Source organism: Garra rufa, chromosome 19 (genome assembly GCF_049309525.1).
Source record: "Garra rufa chromosome 19, GarRuf1.0, whole genome shotgun sequence".
Taxonomy (NCBI): Eukaryota; Metazoa; Chordata; class Actinopteri; order Cypriniformes; family Cyprinidae; genus Garra; species Garra rufa.
The window spans coordinates 8,178,261-8,197,772 of record NC_133379.1 but is presented as its reverse complement, the minus strand read 5'-3'; the positions used below and the strand labels follow the sequence as shown (position 1 = coordinate 8,197,772).

Here is a 19,512-nt window from a genome sequence, read left to right as displayed (position 1 = left end):
GTAACAAATTGCATTCAGCATACATTTTTATCGTGTTTTTTGAATGCAGTCTTTACTGAAACTCATTCAACCTCCTACAGTGAGAGAAAGATTGCAGAAAGACTAAAAACGTAAAAATATGACAACTAGTATCTGGTTATGGTCGCTATTACGGTGTTTCTCGTGTTAAATAACTGCATTTACAGTATAACTGTTTATTTTTTAACGATAAACATTAACTATAACATGCTTCATAAAATACCACTATTGGCCAGTTTTTCGAGAGGTCAACTGATGCGTTAAAATGTCAAAAAAATGCAGTAATTTCTTCAATTTATAAGCGACTGTACTTGAGAAGAGTTGAAATTAATGGGCTTCTATGGATGAACTACTGGTTGTTTGGAACTATTGGCCGCTCCATGACACGCTTTACTTCCGCATTCCTCAGTTCCTATGGAAGCCTATGGGAGTGTCGTAACTCTGTTTCTCTTTGGCTCTGCTACAAACCTGCACCTTTGTTTACGCTTGTGTGTTTCTCGGCAACCACTTTGTTGGAACCAATTGGAATTCATGACAAACCACGGCTTCTTGGGGCTTACTGCTTTATTTTACAACGCCCCTTAGCTGTTATAAATTCACTATAAACCACTGCTTCTTGGGGCTTATTGCGTTATTTTACCACAGCAACTAAAATTTAAACAGCTTAGCATTGTTCCTCACATTATGTTTGAAAATCAATTAAAATTTTTGAAATTAGCAACAACTACAATAAGGAAAAACACACAAAGAATGAAGAGTCACAGACAAGAGGAAACTTTAATTAAATATTGTGAAAGTCAAAAAGTTATTTTACAGTTCAAAGGTAATTTAAAAAATGATCATCTTTACAGTAGTTTCTTTTTATATTTTTCACCAGTAATAACTGCCCACTGAAAGTCCAGTCTACAAGTATGTAATCAACAGGAAAAATAGCAGATGACTTGTCAATTTGGACATGTGACATATTCATCAATAAATCAAATAACCATCAAATGATAACTTTGCAATTGATGCCCATTTTAAAAATGGGGAAAGCATGATTTAGAAAGAAACACAGAACATTTTGTGAAGTGATGCACTGGAACAAAAAATGGGATGAAACTCTTTAAGACATGACAGTGGAGAAGAGTGTCATGGAATGACATGAACGAGCGAAAAAGCTGTATAGACTCTTGTGCTGTTACTCCATAGTTTAACTTGTTCATTTATCTTTTTCTAACCAAACTATCTAAATAAAGTTTTTAAAAATAAATAAATAATGTAAAAAAGAGAAATCTGCATTAAGACATTTGATTGTTGGTACATTTCCACAAAAAAAGACAAGGGTTGTGGAATTATCGACAAGGGAAATAAAGGAAAAGATATTGTGTATTATTTTTCCTTTAAAAAAGCAAATTCCAGAGAGAAAATATTCAAAAACAGGGAGATATTACTGTATCTGTATGAAAACAATAACTATCCTTTTCTCTGTAAGCTCCAGAGAAGAAAAATTAATAGATTATATTGTTTACATGGTGAATATATTCTCAAACTTCATTGCATTAAACTATTTGCCATCTGAAACAAACATGGTATAACACATTTTCAACAAGAAAAAACCAATCGCTCTGTGCGAATGGCCAAAAAAGGTTGTTTTTGACATACAAAAATTACTATACAAACTAAATTCCAAAATCACATTTATGGACAAAACTTGGCAGATGACCAAAATAAAAACAAATCATCGCCAAGCGCTGAGCGAAAAACACGCAAACATGACAAATGACAGTTTGAAGCATGTACAATTTTGAGCGATACATACATACAATATTCATAAGGATATCCTACATATATCCCTTCGTGATCATCCAAAACCTCAGAGCTAAAGTCAATGAGATCTGCTAAGCATGTCGTAAACATTATATCAGTGACACTAGGTTGTATAAAGCTGCCTTATGACTCCATTCTGATGTATAAATAGATTTCAAACAATGACTTTGGCAAAATAAAAGAGAAATCAAACATATTTATCAGTCTGTACAAAGCACACACGCTAGAATCCAAAGTAATGGCTTCATCTAGATCTCAAATCCTTCGTGAGAAGGGTACAGAGCTTTCACAGTGCTGACTATGCCGTCAAAAACCTTCATCTTCTGAACACACGATCAGATTGATCTACATCGGTAGTTCTCAACTGGTGGGACGTGGCCAAAAAATGGCCAACAGGTCTGATCTGACAGGACATAAAATGCTATGAATCATATAATGTGCATAGTTCTAATCAGAATGCATTTCAGTGTTGATTTGAAAGATTTTCATTACCTTAGCATGATCATTTCAAAGCTGTGTTGGACAAACTCTGGGTCTCAAAGCAAAACCAGCTGAGTTCCACTAAACTAAAACAAAAGCAAAACGGCTCCAGCGAAAATTAAATACTTAACTGTCTTCCTCCTCGACTTTTCAGTCGGTTCATTCTGAACATTACCTACTGGAAGAAGTCCATTGCAAAGTAAAGTATGAAAAGTTATCACAGTTTTTTTCTACAACACAAACAAATTAGAAAAAAAGTCATTAAAATGGCATTAAACACAGTAATTTGCGTTTTTGTTGACACTGCAAATACAAATCCTCCATAGGGAGTAGCTATAAAAAGAAGGCAGCAATCGCTTTTTGGGCTTGTCTCTGTAGATAATGAGTACTTGTCTTTGACCCTTTTGTGTTACTATGATTAAGTGTTTGGTCTATACATTTTGGCGTTATGTAATGATAAAACTGGGTAGAGATGAGAATGAAATGTCAAATGTTGCCTTCAAGTCACCAACGCAATATTTTCATCTCCAGTGAGAATAGTAGTTTCTTTTCTTTGTCTTTCTGAGTTAGTGCCATGCCAATTCAAATCATTGTGGGAACAAATTAATCTTAGTAATTTTGAAAATTCACTGTTAATATGCAGTCTGTGTGCTATGGATCGAGAATAGCAATAAAGCTTAACCAAAAACACTACTTTTCATTCTTTAAAGGCATAACCATATAAAATACATACATAGATTACATGCATCCTTTGCTTTGAAAAGGATAGTTCACCCAAAAATGAAAACTTGTCATTGTTTACTCACCCTCAAGTTGGTCTAAACTTTTACAATTTTTATTCTTCTGTTGATATTTTTAATAATGTGGCTAACCAAATTACTAAATTTTCATTTTTGAGAGAACTATCCTTTAATTTTGTTGCAGTGATGCTAAAAAGCAGCGAAATATGAAATTGCCAAACATGCCTATTTTCTCCCAACCAAAGCCTCTTTAAAATATTTTTTCGATTCATAACTTCCCAGGAGGACTTGAAGGCAGCATAATCTCAGCAAATGGAATATGAGTATGACAGTGACAGTGAATAGTTTTTTAACTATGATAAAAAAAGGCATAAATTATATTTTCGCCCGCCGCAGTTTTGATACGAATTTACAATGCTGGCATTTTGTAGACTTTTTCAAACTCAAATGCAACTTTTCAAATTCAGTGGGACATTACTGCGCAAAAATCCTTCATCTACGTAAAATCATAAATAGAAACCACTGCAATATTGTGTCAGTTATCAATTCATAAAAGGGTGGTACACACAGAAACACACAAATATGATGGCAAATCAATAACTACGTTTTTAAAATAAATAGACCTCTCATGTTATAGTGTAGACGGGCGGCTGAGCTTCGTCTGTGCTGTCGCCCCTTATCTTAAAAAGTGTCTAGAAGGTGAGTACAAATTTCAACATCAAAACAGGGAGGTACAACAGTTCAGTTCGATATTTTTTTATCTCGTGTCGTTCTTCCTCTATATCTTTTTGTTTCAAAGCAGATTGTGTTTAAAAAGGGCCTGAGTTTGTCGTTTTTCATCCTTCAGAATAGGACCGCGAGGTCAGTCCAGCGCCGGAGTTTTCTGCACACGCTCAGTGGCATGAAAGAGCATGTTTCATCTTTCCTTCTGCACACACACGCACGCACACACGCACAGATTCACCCTACATTGGAGGAACAATCATTCCAGGGATAACTGTGAAAGAGAAAAAGATACAGAGTGTTAGTTCACTTTATATGACATTATTCAAACAGACCTGCAATGAAACTAACATCTATGAGAGTTTGAGTTGTACAGCAAAGCCAGCACAAGCTACAATGGTTTCATAATATCCGCAGTTCTTTAAACTCGGAAATCTGTTTCCACATTTGCGTAATAAACCTTGGCCCCTTCAGATGAGGGATAAATCCTAATCTGAAGAGCTTGATTAAAGGAGAAGTTCACTTCCAGAACAACAATTTACAGATAATTTAGACACCCCCGTGCTTTTCTTTATCAGTCGTAAAGACATTATGTTTTTTGAGGAAAACATTTCAGGATTTCTCTCCATATAATGGACTTCTATAGTGCCCCCGAGTTTGAACTTCTAAAATTCTTTTTAAATGCTGCTTCAAACGACTCGAAATGATCCCAGCAGAGGACGAAGGGTCTAATCTAGCGAAATGATCGCTATTTTCTAAACAGTGTTGTTTTTGACAACCATCTTAGATTTAGTCTTAGTCTTAGTCTTTTGGACTAAAATGGTTATTAGTTTTAGTCAAATTTTAGTCACTTCTATATGTGATAGTTTTAGTCAAATTTTAGTCGACGAAAAGTCAAAAAGGTTTTAGTCTAGTTTTAGTCAAAAAAAGGGGAAAAAGTAGTCTTTTAACAAATTAATGTAGGTCAGTAAGTATTTTGCTGTTGGGTAGTGTCACTTATAAGTTGTGAAAATAGCAGATCTATAGTTCAACACAATGTGAGCTTCCGGATCGACTATTTTCACCAATAATTACAATAATGAAGGAATGTTTTAGAACATAAAAGACAAACAAGGATGGAATGCTAAAACGGCTTGCCATACTAGTATAGCAAAGAGTATTTAATGCTAAAACGGCTTGCCATAGCGGCAGGTACTTTTTTCGGTTTCAATTGGCATGCACAATAAGCAGAAATGTAATGCATTTTAAACGTCTGACGGACCACCCACTAACATTTTCGTCTATTCTCGTCTCGTCAACGAAAACTCACACACGTCTCGTCATGTTTTAGTCATCAACGAGCCATTTTTATCTCGTCATCGTCTCGTTATCGTCATGAAAAAAGTGGCGTCAACGAAATGATTTTGTCATCGTCATCGTTGACGAAAACAACACTGTTTTGAATATTGAGAATGATAATAATAATACATTTTTCTTGAACAGAAAATCAGCATATTAGAACGATGTCTGACGGATCATGTGACACTGAAGACTGGAGTAATAATGCTAAAATTCAGCATTGATCACAGGAATAAATTACATTTGAAAATATATCCAAATAGAAAACAGAAATGAACATATAGGATGACAAGGAGGTGAATAAATTATCTGTACATTTTTGTTCTGGAGGTGAACTTCTCCTTCTTCAGCTGACTCTTAATTGTTTGCAAGCACTTTCTGGGCTTGTAAGGTCACGCTTGCCCTGGTGTACGCCATCTAAAATTTTAAATGAAAGGAAATCTAAAAGAGTGTAATGTCACATCAGTTGAAATTCATGCCAGAAACGTCATTCTCTTTAACACGAGTTAGGTCAACATGAACTTTTTTTAAGCGTGAGGAAAATGCTTAGCACTGCAGATCTGACTCAACATGAGTTTAGCAACTGCTGACAAACAAGAAAAGAAGAGAGGTGGACTGTTTTGGAGGAGTTGTGTTTTCTAGGAACCGCTGGAGGTGAAAAACACAAACCCTGAAAGCATGCGAACACACACTCACACATAAAATCGACAGTGACAATTTTCAATGCATGTGTATAGCATGATGTACTGAAATAGAAAACTGGAGTGTCAAATATGGGAAACATGGGATATTTAAAGGTGAAGTGTATCATTTTCAAATGGAACTGCAAAAATAATGACTGATTTCGAACAGGTTTCTTAAACACTGACCTGCCAAGCAGTTTCAATTCCAACTGTCATCACTGAATTTCTTATAGCTGGGATTTTAAATATTTGAACATCAGACTACACACTTCACCTTAAAAAATACTTGTTTTTTATTATGCTAGAGCACTGTTATTTGTTGGCATATGGATGATCAGATTTAGAAACAGTGGGATGGATGTGGGAGGAGTAACAGATGAGTAACATACTTCAGGAGAAGGCCAGGCCCTGGAGCGCGCTGGCTGTGGAGTACTTGTTAGAGTCGACAAAAGACTGATCTGAGGGCAGTGGAGAGAAGAAGAAGGGAAAGGGAAAGAAGAGAGAAAGAGAGGTTAATATCAGACCGAATGATGGGTGAGTATATGGTCAAAAGGAAGATTAGATATTCATGCCTCTAGTTTACTACGGCACAGATCCCCACTGGACTTTAGTGGTGTCACATACTGTACTATTTAAATGTTTGGGGTCAGTATTTTTTAATGCATTAAATTGAATAAAAGTGACAAAAGTATTTTGTACTTTCTATTCCTAACCAAACTCTTCCATAAACACCAGAACAAACTTTTGTGATTGACAATAATAAACGTTTCTTAAGAAACAAACAAAATGATTTTGGATCATGTGTCACTGAAGAATAGAGTAATGACTTCTGAAAATTCAGCTTTGCCATCACTGAGATAAATAAAAATGCAAAATATCTTCAAATATAAACAGTTATTTAAATTTAACAAAAATTTCACAATTTAACAGTATTTTTTATCAAATAAATGCAGTCTTGATGAGCATTAGAGACATAAAAAACATTAAAATATCATACCAATCCCAAACATTTGAACTGTAATGTATTCACCAAAAAAAAAAAAGAAATCTTTTTTGATAAAAATACATATTCAGACATTGTCTGAATTGACATTTTTTTGTCGGCTAGTTAGATTAGTGAATTTCTAACTAACGACTTTCTATTATAATCAGTATTGTACTTCAGTATCAATTAAACATTAAACATTACTGTCATATTTCCTTGAAAAATTACTAAAATGTATTAGAAATACATTTATTTCATGCTACAAATGTATTTTTATTCTAAAAATACATTTACATATTTATGTACACTACCAGTCAAAAGTTTCCGAACCGTATGATTTTTAAAGAAGTCTCTTTTGCTCACCAAACTGCATTTATTTGATTATTAAAAATAGTAAAATTGTGAAATATTTTTACTATTTAAAAGAACTGTTTTCTATTTGAATACATTTTAAAATGTAATTTATTCCTGTGATTTCAAAGCCGATTTTTTAGTATCATTACTCTAGTCACATGAAATCAGAAATCATTGAAATATTTTGATTTGCTGCTCAAAAAACATTTATTATTATTATTATGTTGAAAACAGCTGAGTAGAATTTTTTCAGGTTTCCTTGATGAATAGAAAGTTCAGAATAACAGCATTTATCTGAAATAGAAATCATTTGTATCATTATAAACGTCTTTATCATCGTCTTTTGATCAATTTAAAGCATCCTTGCTAAATTAAAGTTATATTTCTAAAATTTATTTCCAAAAAAAAATAAATAAATAAAAAATGAAATAGTATAGTGTATAATGTTACAAAAGCTTTTTATTTCAGATAAATGCTGATCTTTGGATCTTTCTATTCAATCAAAAATTCAGAAAAAAATTCAAAGGTCAAAGGTTCAAAGGTTTTTGAACAGTAAGATTTTAAATGTTTTTAAAGTTTCTCCTGCTTACCAAGCCTGCATTTATTTGATCAGCTAAACCAGTAAAATTGTGAAATATTTTTACTATTTAAAATAACTGTTTACTATTTGAATACATTTTAAAATGTAATTTATTCCTATGATCAAAGCTGAATTTTTAACATCATTATTCCAGTTTTCAGTGTCACATGATTCTTCAGAAATCACTCTAACATGCTGATTTGCTGTTCAAGAATTTTTTTTATTATTATTATTATTTTCAATATTTTAAACAGTTGGGTAATTTTTTTCAGAATTTTTGATTGAATAGAAAGATCCAAAGATCAGCATTTGTCTGAAATAAAAATCATTTGTATCATTATAAACGTCTTTATCATCGTCTTTTGATCAATTTAAAGCATCCTTGCTAAATTAAAGTTATATTTCTAAACTTTATTTCCAAAAAAAAAAAAAAAAAAAAAAAAAAAATGAAATAGTACAGTGTATAATGTCACAAAAGCTTTTTATTTCAGACAAATGCTGATCTTTGGATCTTTCTATTCAATCAAAAATTCAGAAAAAAATTACTCAACTGTTTAAAATATTGAAAGTAATAATAATAATAAAAAAATCTTGAACAGCAAATCAGCATGTTAGAGTGATTTCTGAAGGATCATGTGACACTGAAAACTGGTATAATGATGTTAAAAATTCAGCTTTGATCATAGGAATAAATTACATTTTAAAATATATTCAAATAGAAAACAGTTATTTTAAATAGTAAAAATATTTCACAATTTTACTGGTTTTGCTGATCAAATAAATGCAGGCTTGGTAAGCAGAAGAAACTTTAAAAACATTTAATATCTTACTGTTCAAAAACTTTTGACTGGTAGTCTACTTAATTAAAATACCCTGCAATTGATTAATTGCACTTAATGCAATTAATGCACTTAATCAAGTATATTTGCAAGTATATTTATATATTTGATTGTCCTAAAGTGGAACTATTGCAAGTATACTTCAGGTAAACATTAAATATCTTGCTGATAAGGCTGATATTATTCAAAAATCATACAACCCTCATCAGTAGTGACATTAAAACATATTTTAGGCTTAATATTAAGAAATGTGCATTGTGCCCAAGTAGTACTACAAATACAGTTTAATTATCATTTTTACATCAGCACAGATTTGAACTATACTTAGTATGAAATAAAAATGTTTTAAATATATAACTTTTTACTAGGGTTATGACTATTACAGATTTACAATAAAAAAAATCCCAACTACAGACACAAAAATGTGCCAATTTGAGTTAAAACAGATTTGTGCTCATAAATTATGTAACCCTCTAGAAGTAATTTGCACAGTTTTATACAGTGTTGTCACTGATTTTGGTCAACAACCTTTTTATTGCTGCAGTATTTTCAGTTTCCAAAGTTTGATGAAGTCATTAGTGCCTTAAAAAACCCACCCCAGCAGAATCTGAATGTGAAGGACTTGTGCGTTACCTTGGAGACCGTTCCCATTGGTGCTGGTGCATGTAGGTGGAGGTGAAGACTGGGGCCGAACGACGGGAGCGAACGCACTCTTCTGTTTCACAGCTGAAACCATGTTTGCCGGAGAGAAGGAGAAGATTCCAGAGGAGCTGCTGCAGTTTGAGGGCAGGCTGGTGGAGGAGGCCATGGTCGGGCTGGAGGGGACGACTGCAGGAATGCAGAGAGTGAGATTGAGAAATACATTTTGGATTTAGCAAAAAGACACGGACGGAAGAGATAAATTAGGAAATAAAAAGTCTTGGGGAACAGAGCATGGGGTGGAAACCATTAGTTGCAATTCATCCAAATCACAGAGGAGTACATTTGAACAACTGGTTTTTCTTAAACATTGTGATGCTAATAAAAAATTTCAAAATCTTAAACACAAACCAGGGTACAACTACAAATAAGCCATTCGAGTTGTTAAATTAATTCAGCTGAAAGTAATCAATTAATGAAAACTAGAAGCTTAACAGGGGTCTCTGGGATTGACTGGAAGTGTAAGTGAGAATTTTACAACACTTGTTGACATCAATTTCTCTATTGATTTAATTAACAGCCAAAATGGAATTTAAATTTGATAGAGGCAATAAAACCATTTTTTATAAAGAGGACTAGAGTCATCGGAGGATAAAGTGGGCAGGGCTGCGTTGCCGAATTCCCGATTGCTTTGTTTTCCTTTGCGCAGAGTGTTTGTGTCAAAGTTTTGCGTGCCGCTCGTCTGGCCTTTTTGAAGATTTAGTGTCAGATTGCCCACACACCCTCACTGCTCCAGTCATAATTAACTAAACAAACACATCACTCTCTGAATATCCCCAGTTCTTTTGTCTCTGGCTCACTTTCACATGTCTGGTTAATTGGAAAGAGCGAGCAATTAAGTATTAGCTCAATAACTAACAGCTGGAATGAGGTGGTACTGTCAGGCGAACAAGAGAGAACTTTTAAGGAGCTGTTGAATATAGACTTGCAGAGCATTGTGGGAATTCTCAGTTGGGAATTCTATCAGACCTAAAGGCCCATACTGTCAGACTTCCTGCAATGATTGTGCATCAAAGACAGAAGTTTATTTGGAAACAAGGGCTTGTTGGAGCATGTGAATTAAACATGTCAACTGTCAAATCTCACCACAAATTTTAAATGCCTTTTGAATGTATTTTATTGCTCATTTACACTTGTATGTATTTAAACATTGTGCATGAAAGCGTGTCACAGTAGGTCTGACGTCTTGACATCACATTTTGTCTTAAGGTGCAAGTCAGAGTTAGAAGTCAAGGTTTTACTCAAATTAAAAATGACAATCTGTTTCTGGCATAAAACAATCATATATATGGCTTCAGATAACTTTGAATATAAAACATGGGCCATGCGAACTACAATGGGAAAAAAAATTAGGATTAGAATTTTCTGAAGTAATTATAAAGAAATGTAGTCACACTTTATTTTAAGGTCCAACTCTTGCAAATAACAAATCATTAACTATGAATTTTGTCTCACTAAACTCCTAACTTGCTGCTTATTAATAGTTTGTAAGTTACTTGTTAAGTTTAGGTATTGGGGATGTAGAATATAGTCATGTAGAATAAATGCTTTAGAAGTACTAATAAACAGAAAAAACATGTTAATATAGGCATGCTAATAAGCAACTAGTTAACAATAAGAACTTGCACTTATACTAAAGTGTTACAGAAACAATTTTCGCTCACAAATTGCTAGTAAATTTCACAAATAAAAAATGGGTTCACTCTATTTTAAGGGGAGACACTACAGGCAAAAACAATGTTTTTTATGCACCTATCAAGTTTGAGATTTTGGGCTTTTTGGTTTTTCATAAAGTGTTTTTTCAGACTAGTGGAAAGAAAACATCTACAAAACACTGTTAAGTGTTTCTTTTATAGCACTTTATCTATTTGTGTCAATAGATTTCAATTACAATGCATATTTTTAAAGGCTGTTTTCTCAAAATAAGTTTTTTTTCCTACACTGAGCTGTAAATCCCCACTTCAGTAGCACTTACACACACCAAACTTTATATTTATATAATCCTATCTATATCCTGAAGGTTTTGACAGAGGGATTTGTTCATATATGATTTGCTTGATTTTATACAACATTTTATTTCCCAAAAAAGGTAAAAAAAAAAAAAGTGTTTCTTTCATAAAGTTTTTTTCTGAATTATGGAGTACAAAAAATTAAACGAGAATTTTGAAACTGACAATCTAAAGTGTTTAGATTGTTGTACTATAAATATATGCAAATTATCACATATTTGATTAAATAATGCCTCATTTGCATATTTAAACCTAACATTTTCGAAAACTTGTAATACAAAAAATGTTTGCAATTATGAATGTAATCAATCAACTGTGTAAGTAAGGTGATAACTATTGCTATTAACAAACTATTTACTACAACTTTTGCCTCAATGAACTTTTAAATTGGTTGCTTATTAACAGTTAGTAAGCTATTAGTAAGCTATGATTACGGATGGAGAATATGGTCATGTACAATAAATGCTTTATAAGTACAAATAAACAGCCAATATGTTAATAATAAGGCATGCTAATAAGCAACTAGTTAATAGTGAGAATTGCTCCCTATACTAAAGTGCTACCAGAAGGGTCAGATTCCACATTAAATTAAAAAGACTGAAATAATATTTTCTTGTAAAACTTATTCCAAAACTCTTTGTTATATTTACAACTTAATTTTTTTTTTATTGTACTTTTACAGATATTTTATAATTTCACTTTGACTGGAAAAGAGCAGCTTGCACATTCTGCTAAACATCTCCTTTTGTGCTTTGTGAAAGAAAAGCAGCATTTATAGAAAATCACATCTCAGTACTCACTTGCGTAGGGCGAGTTGGCTGCAGAGCCGTTCAGGAAGCTTGGGGAGCCGGTCAGGTTGGTCATGCCGCTGTTGCCGTAGCCGTTCATGCTGGTGGATACCGTATTGTAACTGCTCTGCTGAGGGGTGGAACTGGGCACATATCCATGTGGTGATACGCTACTTGTGTTACGACTGAAACCTGCAGCCAGACACAAAAAGAACTTAGTCTATTTACCCTAATGTTAAAGTACTGTGGCAGTACTCATCTTTGATGAACTTCATCCTACACATCACGTTTTCTTTAACTTACACTAGAGCTAGAGTGTATGTTTGTGAAGAGGAAAAAGTGAGAGAGGCTATATCTCACCCTGGTTTCCACCCTGAGACGACTCTGAGACGTTAACGGCGAGCTGTCCAGTGAAGGAGTTCACTCCCATCATGCTTGCGTGGACGGAGCTGTTGGTGAGGCCGGTGAGCTGGTTGTGGTTTCGTGGCACATTGTACAGGGCTTCAGCAATGTCTGCTGCTCGCTTGAGAATAATTTCCTAAGGAAAAATGATCCATCATCTCTCCAAATTGAACACTTTCATTGTATATATGTATGTGTTTTCCACTTTGATGTCCTTGGACTGATTTTGGCAACACTTTATTTTAATATTCACCTTTAGACTTCCTGTATAGTATACCGACTGCCTAATATGTGCTAACACTTTATTTTGATGTTTTTTCCAAGATATATTCTACTGACTATATGTAACTTTGCAAGTGCATGTCAACTTATTCTACTAACCCTAAGCGAACAGTCAAATACTGTCAAATAGAATGAGAGTTATAGTTGGCATGTATTAGAAAAGTTACTTATTAGTCAATTGAATTTCTAGGGGGACCATCAAACAACAACAAAAAATACCATGACTTTATTTTTTACTACTTTTTAAATACTTCTTTTATATGTACATGTCATTGTTGCATTTTTTTCTTGTGCCAGGGTTTCAATAATAAAATATGAAAATCCAAAAAAAAGCAAAAAAACATATTTATGTTTTTACTAAACTTTGCATTATATAAATGTCAAATTAAAAACTTTATCATGTCTTTATTTTTCTACTTTCAAATGCGTTTTTTATATGTAAATGTCATTGTTTTAATTTTTTCTTGTGTCAGAGTCTCAATAATAAAATATGAAAATCCAACAAAAAAAGTTAAAAACTTTTTTTATGTTTTTTTTTTTTTACTTTGCATTAAATAAAGGTCAAATTAAAAACTTTTTATCATGACTATTTGTTTTTCAAATTTTTAAATGTTTTTTTTATATGTACATGTTATTGATTTAATTTTTCTTTGTGTTTTAGTTTTTTTTTTAAACTTTGCATTATATAAAGGTCAAATTAAAAACTTTTTTATCATGACTTTATTTCTTTCTACTTTTCAAATGCTTTTTAAAAATATGTACATGTTATTGTTTTAACTTTTCTTTTGTTTAGTTTCAATAATAAAATATGAAAATGCAACAAAAAAGATAAAAACTCTTATTTTTTAAAACTATATTATATAAAGATCAAATTAAAAACTTTTATCATGACTGTTTTTTCTACTTTTTAAATGTTTTTATGTGTAAGTGTTATTGTTTTTATTTTTCTTGTCTCAGAGTTTCAATAACAAAATATGAAAATGCAACAAAAACGTTAAACACGTATTTATTTTTTTACTTTCCATTCTATAAAGATCAAATTAAAAACTTTTTATAAAGACTATTTTTTTCTCATTTCAAATGCTTTTTCATATGTTATTGTTTTATTTTTTCTTGTGTCAGAGTTTCAATAATAAAATATGAAAATGCAACAAAAAAAGTTAAAAAACCTTACAACCTAAATAAAAATGAACATTTTTGATATTTATTGTGTTAAATTGATTTAAATATGTAACACAAATTACATCCATTGTGGTGTTATGTCCCTCATGACTACCTATTATGTCACTAATATTTTTTTCTTCAAAAGTTAGAAAACCAAAGTAATTGCCTATATTATTCAAAAATATTTAAATTGATATTTTCATCATTATCCTTTCCTTCACAGAACACTATTAAATGGCACTAAATTTAGCTAAAAAGTTAATGCAAAGAAAAGAAAAGAAAAGAATCCAAGGGGACACTTAAAAAATAATTTTGAAAGCAACCATAATTCTTCTGTAATGTTTGTACACTGCTGTACATTATTCATAGACAAATTAAATAAACTAGTAAGAGTCTAAGAATTCCTTTTTTTAATGTTTTTTTGTTTTTATATGTTTTAATAGTGTAGGGAATTTATCAATGATAATCAATGAGTTTCTTCCTCACCTGGTTGTTATGAGGCATTCCATAAAGTGCTTCCACTAGATCTGCTGCTCTCTTCAAAATCACTTCCTGCGTGCAAAATAAAACACAAAGGAAATATTAATGATGAAGAAGATTAAGAACCAGTTTCATCCTTTACACATTTACAATCCATAATACTTGTCACTTGTAACCATACAATGTGATGTTGTTCTCTTTCGCAGATGAAAAAGGGTTGAATTTCCGTTTAATAACATCAGTGATCACAGCCAAGTGGAACACATGGAGCTGATGTTTGCTCAATTGTTCTGTGTCTGTCAGGATGAAAAAGTGCAGTATTTCAGCAAACATCTGCTTTGCGTTGAGGAAGGACAATGCAATCTATGTTTGCAGCGAAGGTCACTCGGTTTCACAGTACTGGGCAATAACTCAGCAGAGAGCCGGCTCTCGTAAGAGCTCTTGCGATGACGGTACATCAGAGATGGAATCGATGCGTTCCCGCTAATGAGAAGTAATTACTTTAACATACGCTTTTCTGCGCAGCCACATGACGCGGAAGAAGGACAACGGGTGTCATGATTGTTTAAGTGCAATGGCTGGAAAACATTAGAGACTTTTGTGCTGCTTTAATAATGTGATTATGTGGCTTGTGCAATATCTCCACATTATCAAACTAGCATGGGATGTGCAAGCGAGGGAGAAGTGCACCAAATGGCACGCTTGTCTTGGCCAGTAAAAGTTGAGACACGAAATCCTGCTTTTTGAACACATTTTCACAAACAATGAATTAATGATGCAATGCGGATCACATCGTGCGGGTTTGTCATTCGACTTCTCTCATAAATCAAAGGCAATAAAACACATGAATTTCTTTTTGCAAAATTGCACGTTTTGTGATTTTGAAAGACATTAGCAATGTTTCACATGTGGAGATTTTAAATCTCAAATGCTATTTAAATATGTTCACACACTGGGCCTCATTCATGAAACAGAAGCAAAACAAAAACTCTAATAATACATTTTTCATAAAACCATTCTTCAGTTGTTCCGCTGATATGAAATAAACGTTTCTAAAACCATTTTTGTGTTAATTGTTGCATTGAATTTAAACAGTTTTGAAACCATTCTTACGTAAATTATCGCATGTTATAAATGTAGTGAATGCAAAAAGTGCATAAAACCATTCTTACATTGATCGGTGCTTTGATAAAAATGTAAATTCCCTGTAAAACCATTCTAATGTGAGTTGTTGCATTGTTATAACTGTAAATCATTTATAAAACCATTCTTATGTAAATTAATGCATTGACATAAATGCAATGTAGAACTATTTGCATATAAATTGTTGCATTAAAATAATAATAATTTTTCACATTAATATGTAACAATTTAAATTGGTCACAAGTCGTTGAATTCATATAAATGTATATTGTTTGTAATTTTGTATTTAATCATAAACTGTTCTATTTCTGTGAATGTAAATCTTTAGGGGAAAAATGCATAAATAATTATAAATATAAATAAATAATAAAATAAAACAAATGTTAAATGAATAGATTTTTTTATCTTAAAATAAATCATAAAACCTTTCTTAATCTGTCAAAAATCTAAATTGTATGTAGATATATAAGTTATAAATGAATATACGTTATATTTTATGCAATAAATAAATAATTACATAAAAATAATTATGAATATAAATTATTAAATTAAAATAAATAAAAACTTTCTTAATATGTCATAAATCTAAATTATGCATAGAATCAATCTTACATTGATTGTTTAATTTACAAACATGTTGCATGCATATTTATATTACATGTTGCATGTATATTTATTTTAAATGTTGCAGAAATTAATGCTTTTACATACAATTATTAATGCTTTTACAAACAAACAATTAAAATAAATCTATATTTAAATCTATATTTTGCAATTTTGCATTTAATCATAAAAAGGGAAAGGGCATAAATAATTATAAATATAAATAAATAATTAAATTAAATAATACAACCATCATTAAAACAATTTAGAAAGAAATCAGAACAATTCTTACCTAAGTTAGTGAATTTTGCATTTGCATATAATCATAAACTGGTTTATTTCTGTTAATGTAAATATTTCATGGAGAAAATTGCATAAATAATTAAAAATGCAAATAAATAATAAAATTAAATATAAAAACATTTAATCTGTCATAAATCTAAACTGTATGTAACATCAGTCTTATGTTTGTTTAATTTATATACAATATGTAAATATAATGTAAAATTTTGTGTGAATAATGGTTTTAAAAACAATTAACAAAGAAATTAAAACAATGCATATTGTTTGCAATTTGGCATAATAATAAATATAAAAAAATAATAAATTAAATGAATCATAAACTCTTTTATTCCTATTAATGTAAATATTTTAGGGAGAAAAATTGCATAAATAATTATAAATATAAAAAAAAATTAAATTAAATATAATAAATAAACAATCATAAACCCTTTCCTAATACACCATAAATCTAAATTGTACATATAATCAATCTTATGTGCATTGTTTAATTTATTTACATGTGAATATGATGTATATAAATGCTTCATAAATTAATGGTTTTACAAACAAATTACAAAGAAATTAAAACAATTCTTACCTAAGTTGTTGTATTCATATAAATGTATATTGTCTGTAATTCCACAAAACTAATTATGAATATAAATAAATAATTAAATATAAAAACTTACCCTGTCATAAATCTGAATTGTACATAAAACCAATCTTACACTGATTGTTTAATTCAGAATTTATAATATAATATAATATGTAAATATAACGTATATAAATGTAAAATGTTCCATAAATGAATGGTTTTTAAAACAATTTACGAAGAAATTTATTCTGCTCATGTATACAAAATAATAAGGCCCTTTAATTTTACATGTATTTAAAATTCATATTTTTTTTTTCTTTTTGTGAGAGTACATTTGTTAGATATTTGAACTGCAGAACCGTTCACATGGTCCTCAAACATTTTCCTTACATTTCTCCATCCTATATGTTAGCGTGTGGGAGGTCTTTGGTAGAAGTTAATGCAGAAGGGCACTGCTCCAGCTAACCGAGTGACAGGCAGAAAATTGCTCCCCCCTTCTGAATGCAACCTTCACCAGGATCTTACCCCTTAGCATGTGTGTGTGAGCGCTGTGTTGGAACATATTGCCTCCCAATCAGCCCTGGGGTGTGTCGCACCGCGCACACACAGACACACACACGGACACGAACGCACAAACAAAACTTGACGGGGGGTCAGGCAAGCAATGAGGAGTTTTAGTGCGCTGTCCAAGGTGCTAAATTCACTCAATTATGGCCGTGCTGGCACTGCGTTAACCTCTCATTATCGTCACGGGGAGCTGTTAGAGCGATAGATCCTGCAGCGAGAGTGAGGAGGCGGAGGAGAGTCCCTCTGCAGCCCAGCGTGGGGGAGCGCGAAAGGGATACTGGCGAGCGAAAGGGCCCCGAACGAACGCGGGCCGGCCTGGAGGCAGTGAATTCCCAGAACGTGCGAGTTCAGCCAAAACATCAATCAAATTCAGCGGAAAAGATGAGGAGCAGAGGTCGATGATGAATACTGTATGGTAGAAACACTGAGCGCTATACATCACAAATCTAATGTGGTTTTCTATGCCTTTGGACCAGGTACTAAACTCATCCATAACAGTCAAACAGTGATCAGTTTGGTTGAGAAATCATAATACCCACTTATTCACTAATTAAGGAGTAGTTCACTTTCAGAACAAATATTTACAGATAATGTTCTCACCCCCTTGTCATCCAAGATGTTCATGTCTTTCTTTCTTCAGTCGTAAAGAAATTGTTTTTTGACGAAAATGTTTCAGGATTTCTCTCCATATAATGGACTTCTATGGTGCCCCCGAGTTTGAACTTCCAAAATGCAGCTTCAAAGGAATCTAAACGATCCCAGCTGAGGAAAAAAGGGTCTTATCTAGCAAAATAATGGGTTATTTTCTAAAAACAATTACAATTTATATACTTTTTTACCTCAAATGCTAGACAATGCTCGAGCTAGACAAGATGAGCGTTTGAGATTAAAAAGTATATAAATTGTAAATATTTTTAGAAAATAACCCGATCGTTTTGCTAGATAAGACCCTTCTTCCTCAGATCATTTAGAGCCCTTTGAACCTGCATTTAAACTGCATTTTGGAAGTTCAAACTCGGGGGCACCATAGAAGTCCGTTATATGGAGAGAAATCCTGAAATGTTTTCCTCAAAAAACAACTTCCTTACGACTGAAGAAGGAAAGACATAAACATCTTGGATGACAACGGGGTGAGTACATTATCTGTACTTATAAAGCACATATTATTGCCTTATTCTGCAAGACTATGTTCTACATCCCTTAACCCTCACTACTACCAACAACTACCTTTTTTATTATCAATAAGCAGCAGATTAGGTATTTATTGAGGGAATTTATTGTGAATATGTGTTCCCTAAAGTGTTACTGACTGTCTTGACATTACAGGAAGTGGTGTATCATGTTTGGATCATCATTTTGATTCTGTTTTAAACTGCATTTGTTCACAGGGTTGATTAGATCAGCTCTGATGCAGCATGACATCGTCACATGATGACATCATAAAATGGTGACAACAACTTCATGTACAATGATATCAGCACTTTGCTTTCCTGGTAATAATTCCTGAAACCTGTTATTTTTAATCCTATAAATCCTACTGTATTATATTTGATATGCAAGTTTTTAAGGCCTCTAAATGATCAAAAACTTAAATCCTATTGTATACAATCTACTACTTTTAGTATTAAAAAAAACCTCTTTGCTGGACTAAAGCAATTTAGCTTTACTTGAGTATCTATACATCGTTTTTTTTTTACACAAAAAATATTTATAATAATAAATAAAACAAAACACAAACAAACAGACAAATTAATAAATTAATAAATTATGTTAAAATGTTAGTATCAAACATACAGACATCTATCAGTCATCATTGTATTGCACTGAACTATATGTTTTATATCATCTATGTATGTTTGATATCAAATAACATCTTAATAAAACAGTGACAACTGATATTTATTTACATTTTATGAATAAGTAGTTATAAAGATCTTACTGATTTACAT

The 19,512-nt window shown here is 32.0% G+C and overlaps 1 protein-coding gene across 3 annotated transcripts in view; it reads right to left on the bottom strand.

Moving 5' to 3' along the window:
* Positions 1-776: 776 nt before the first annotated feature.
* The window catches only part of ebf1b (EBF transcription factor 1b), a 141,249-nt gene continuing 122,513 nt past the window's right edge, over positions 777-19,512 (bottom strand). Inside the window, exons 12-17 of one of the 3 annotated variants that reach the window (XM_073824128.1) lie at positions 14,380-14,445; positions 12,406-12,583; positions 12,058-12,237; positions 9,183-9,377; positions 6,181-6,249; positions 777-4,044 (exon numbers count right to left, since the gene is read on the bottom strand). In XM_073824128.1, coding sequence (XP_073680229.1) covers positions 6,182-6,249; positions 9,183-9,377; positions 12,058-12,237; positions 12,406-12,583; positions 14,380-14,445 — 687 coding nt within the window. In that variant the 3' untranslated portion in view covers positions 777-4,044; position 6,181. The remainder of the gene's footprint in view (positions 4,045-6,180; positions 6,250-9,182; positions 9,378-12,057; positions 12,238-12,405; positions 12,584-14,379; positions 14,446-19,512) is intronic. The other 2 variants (XM_073824129.1, XM_073824130.1) reach the window with 2 other exon arrangements.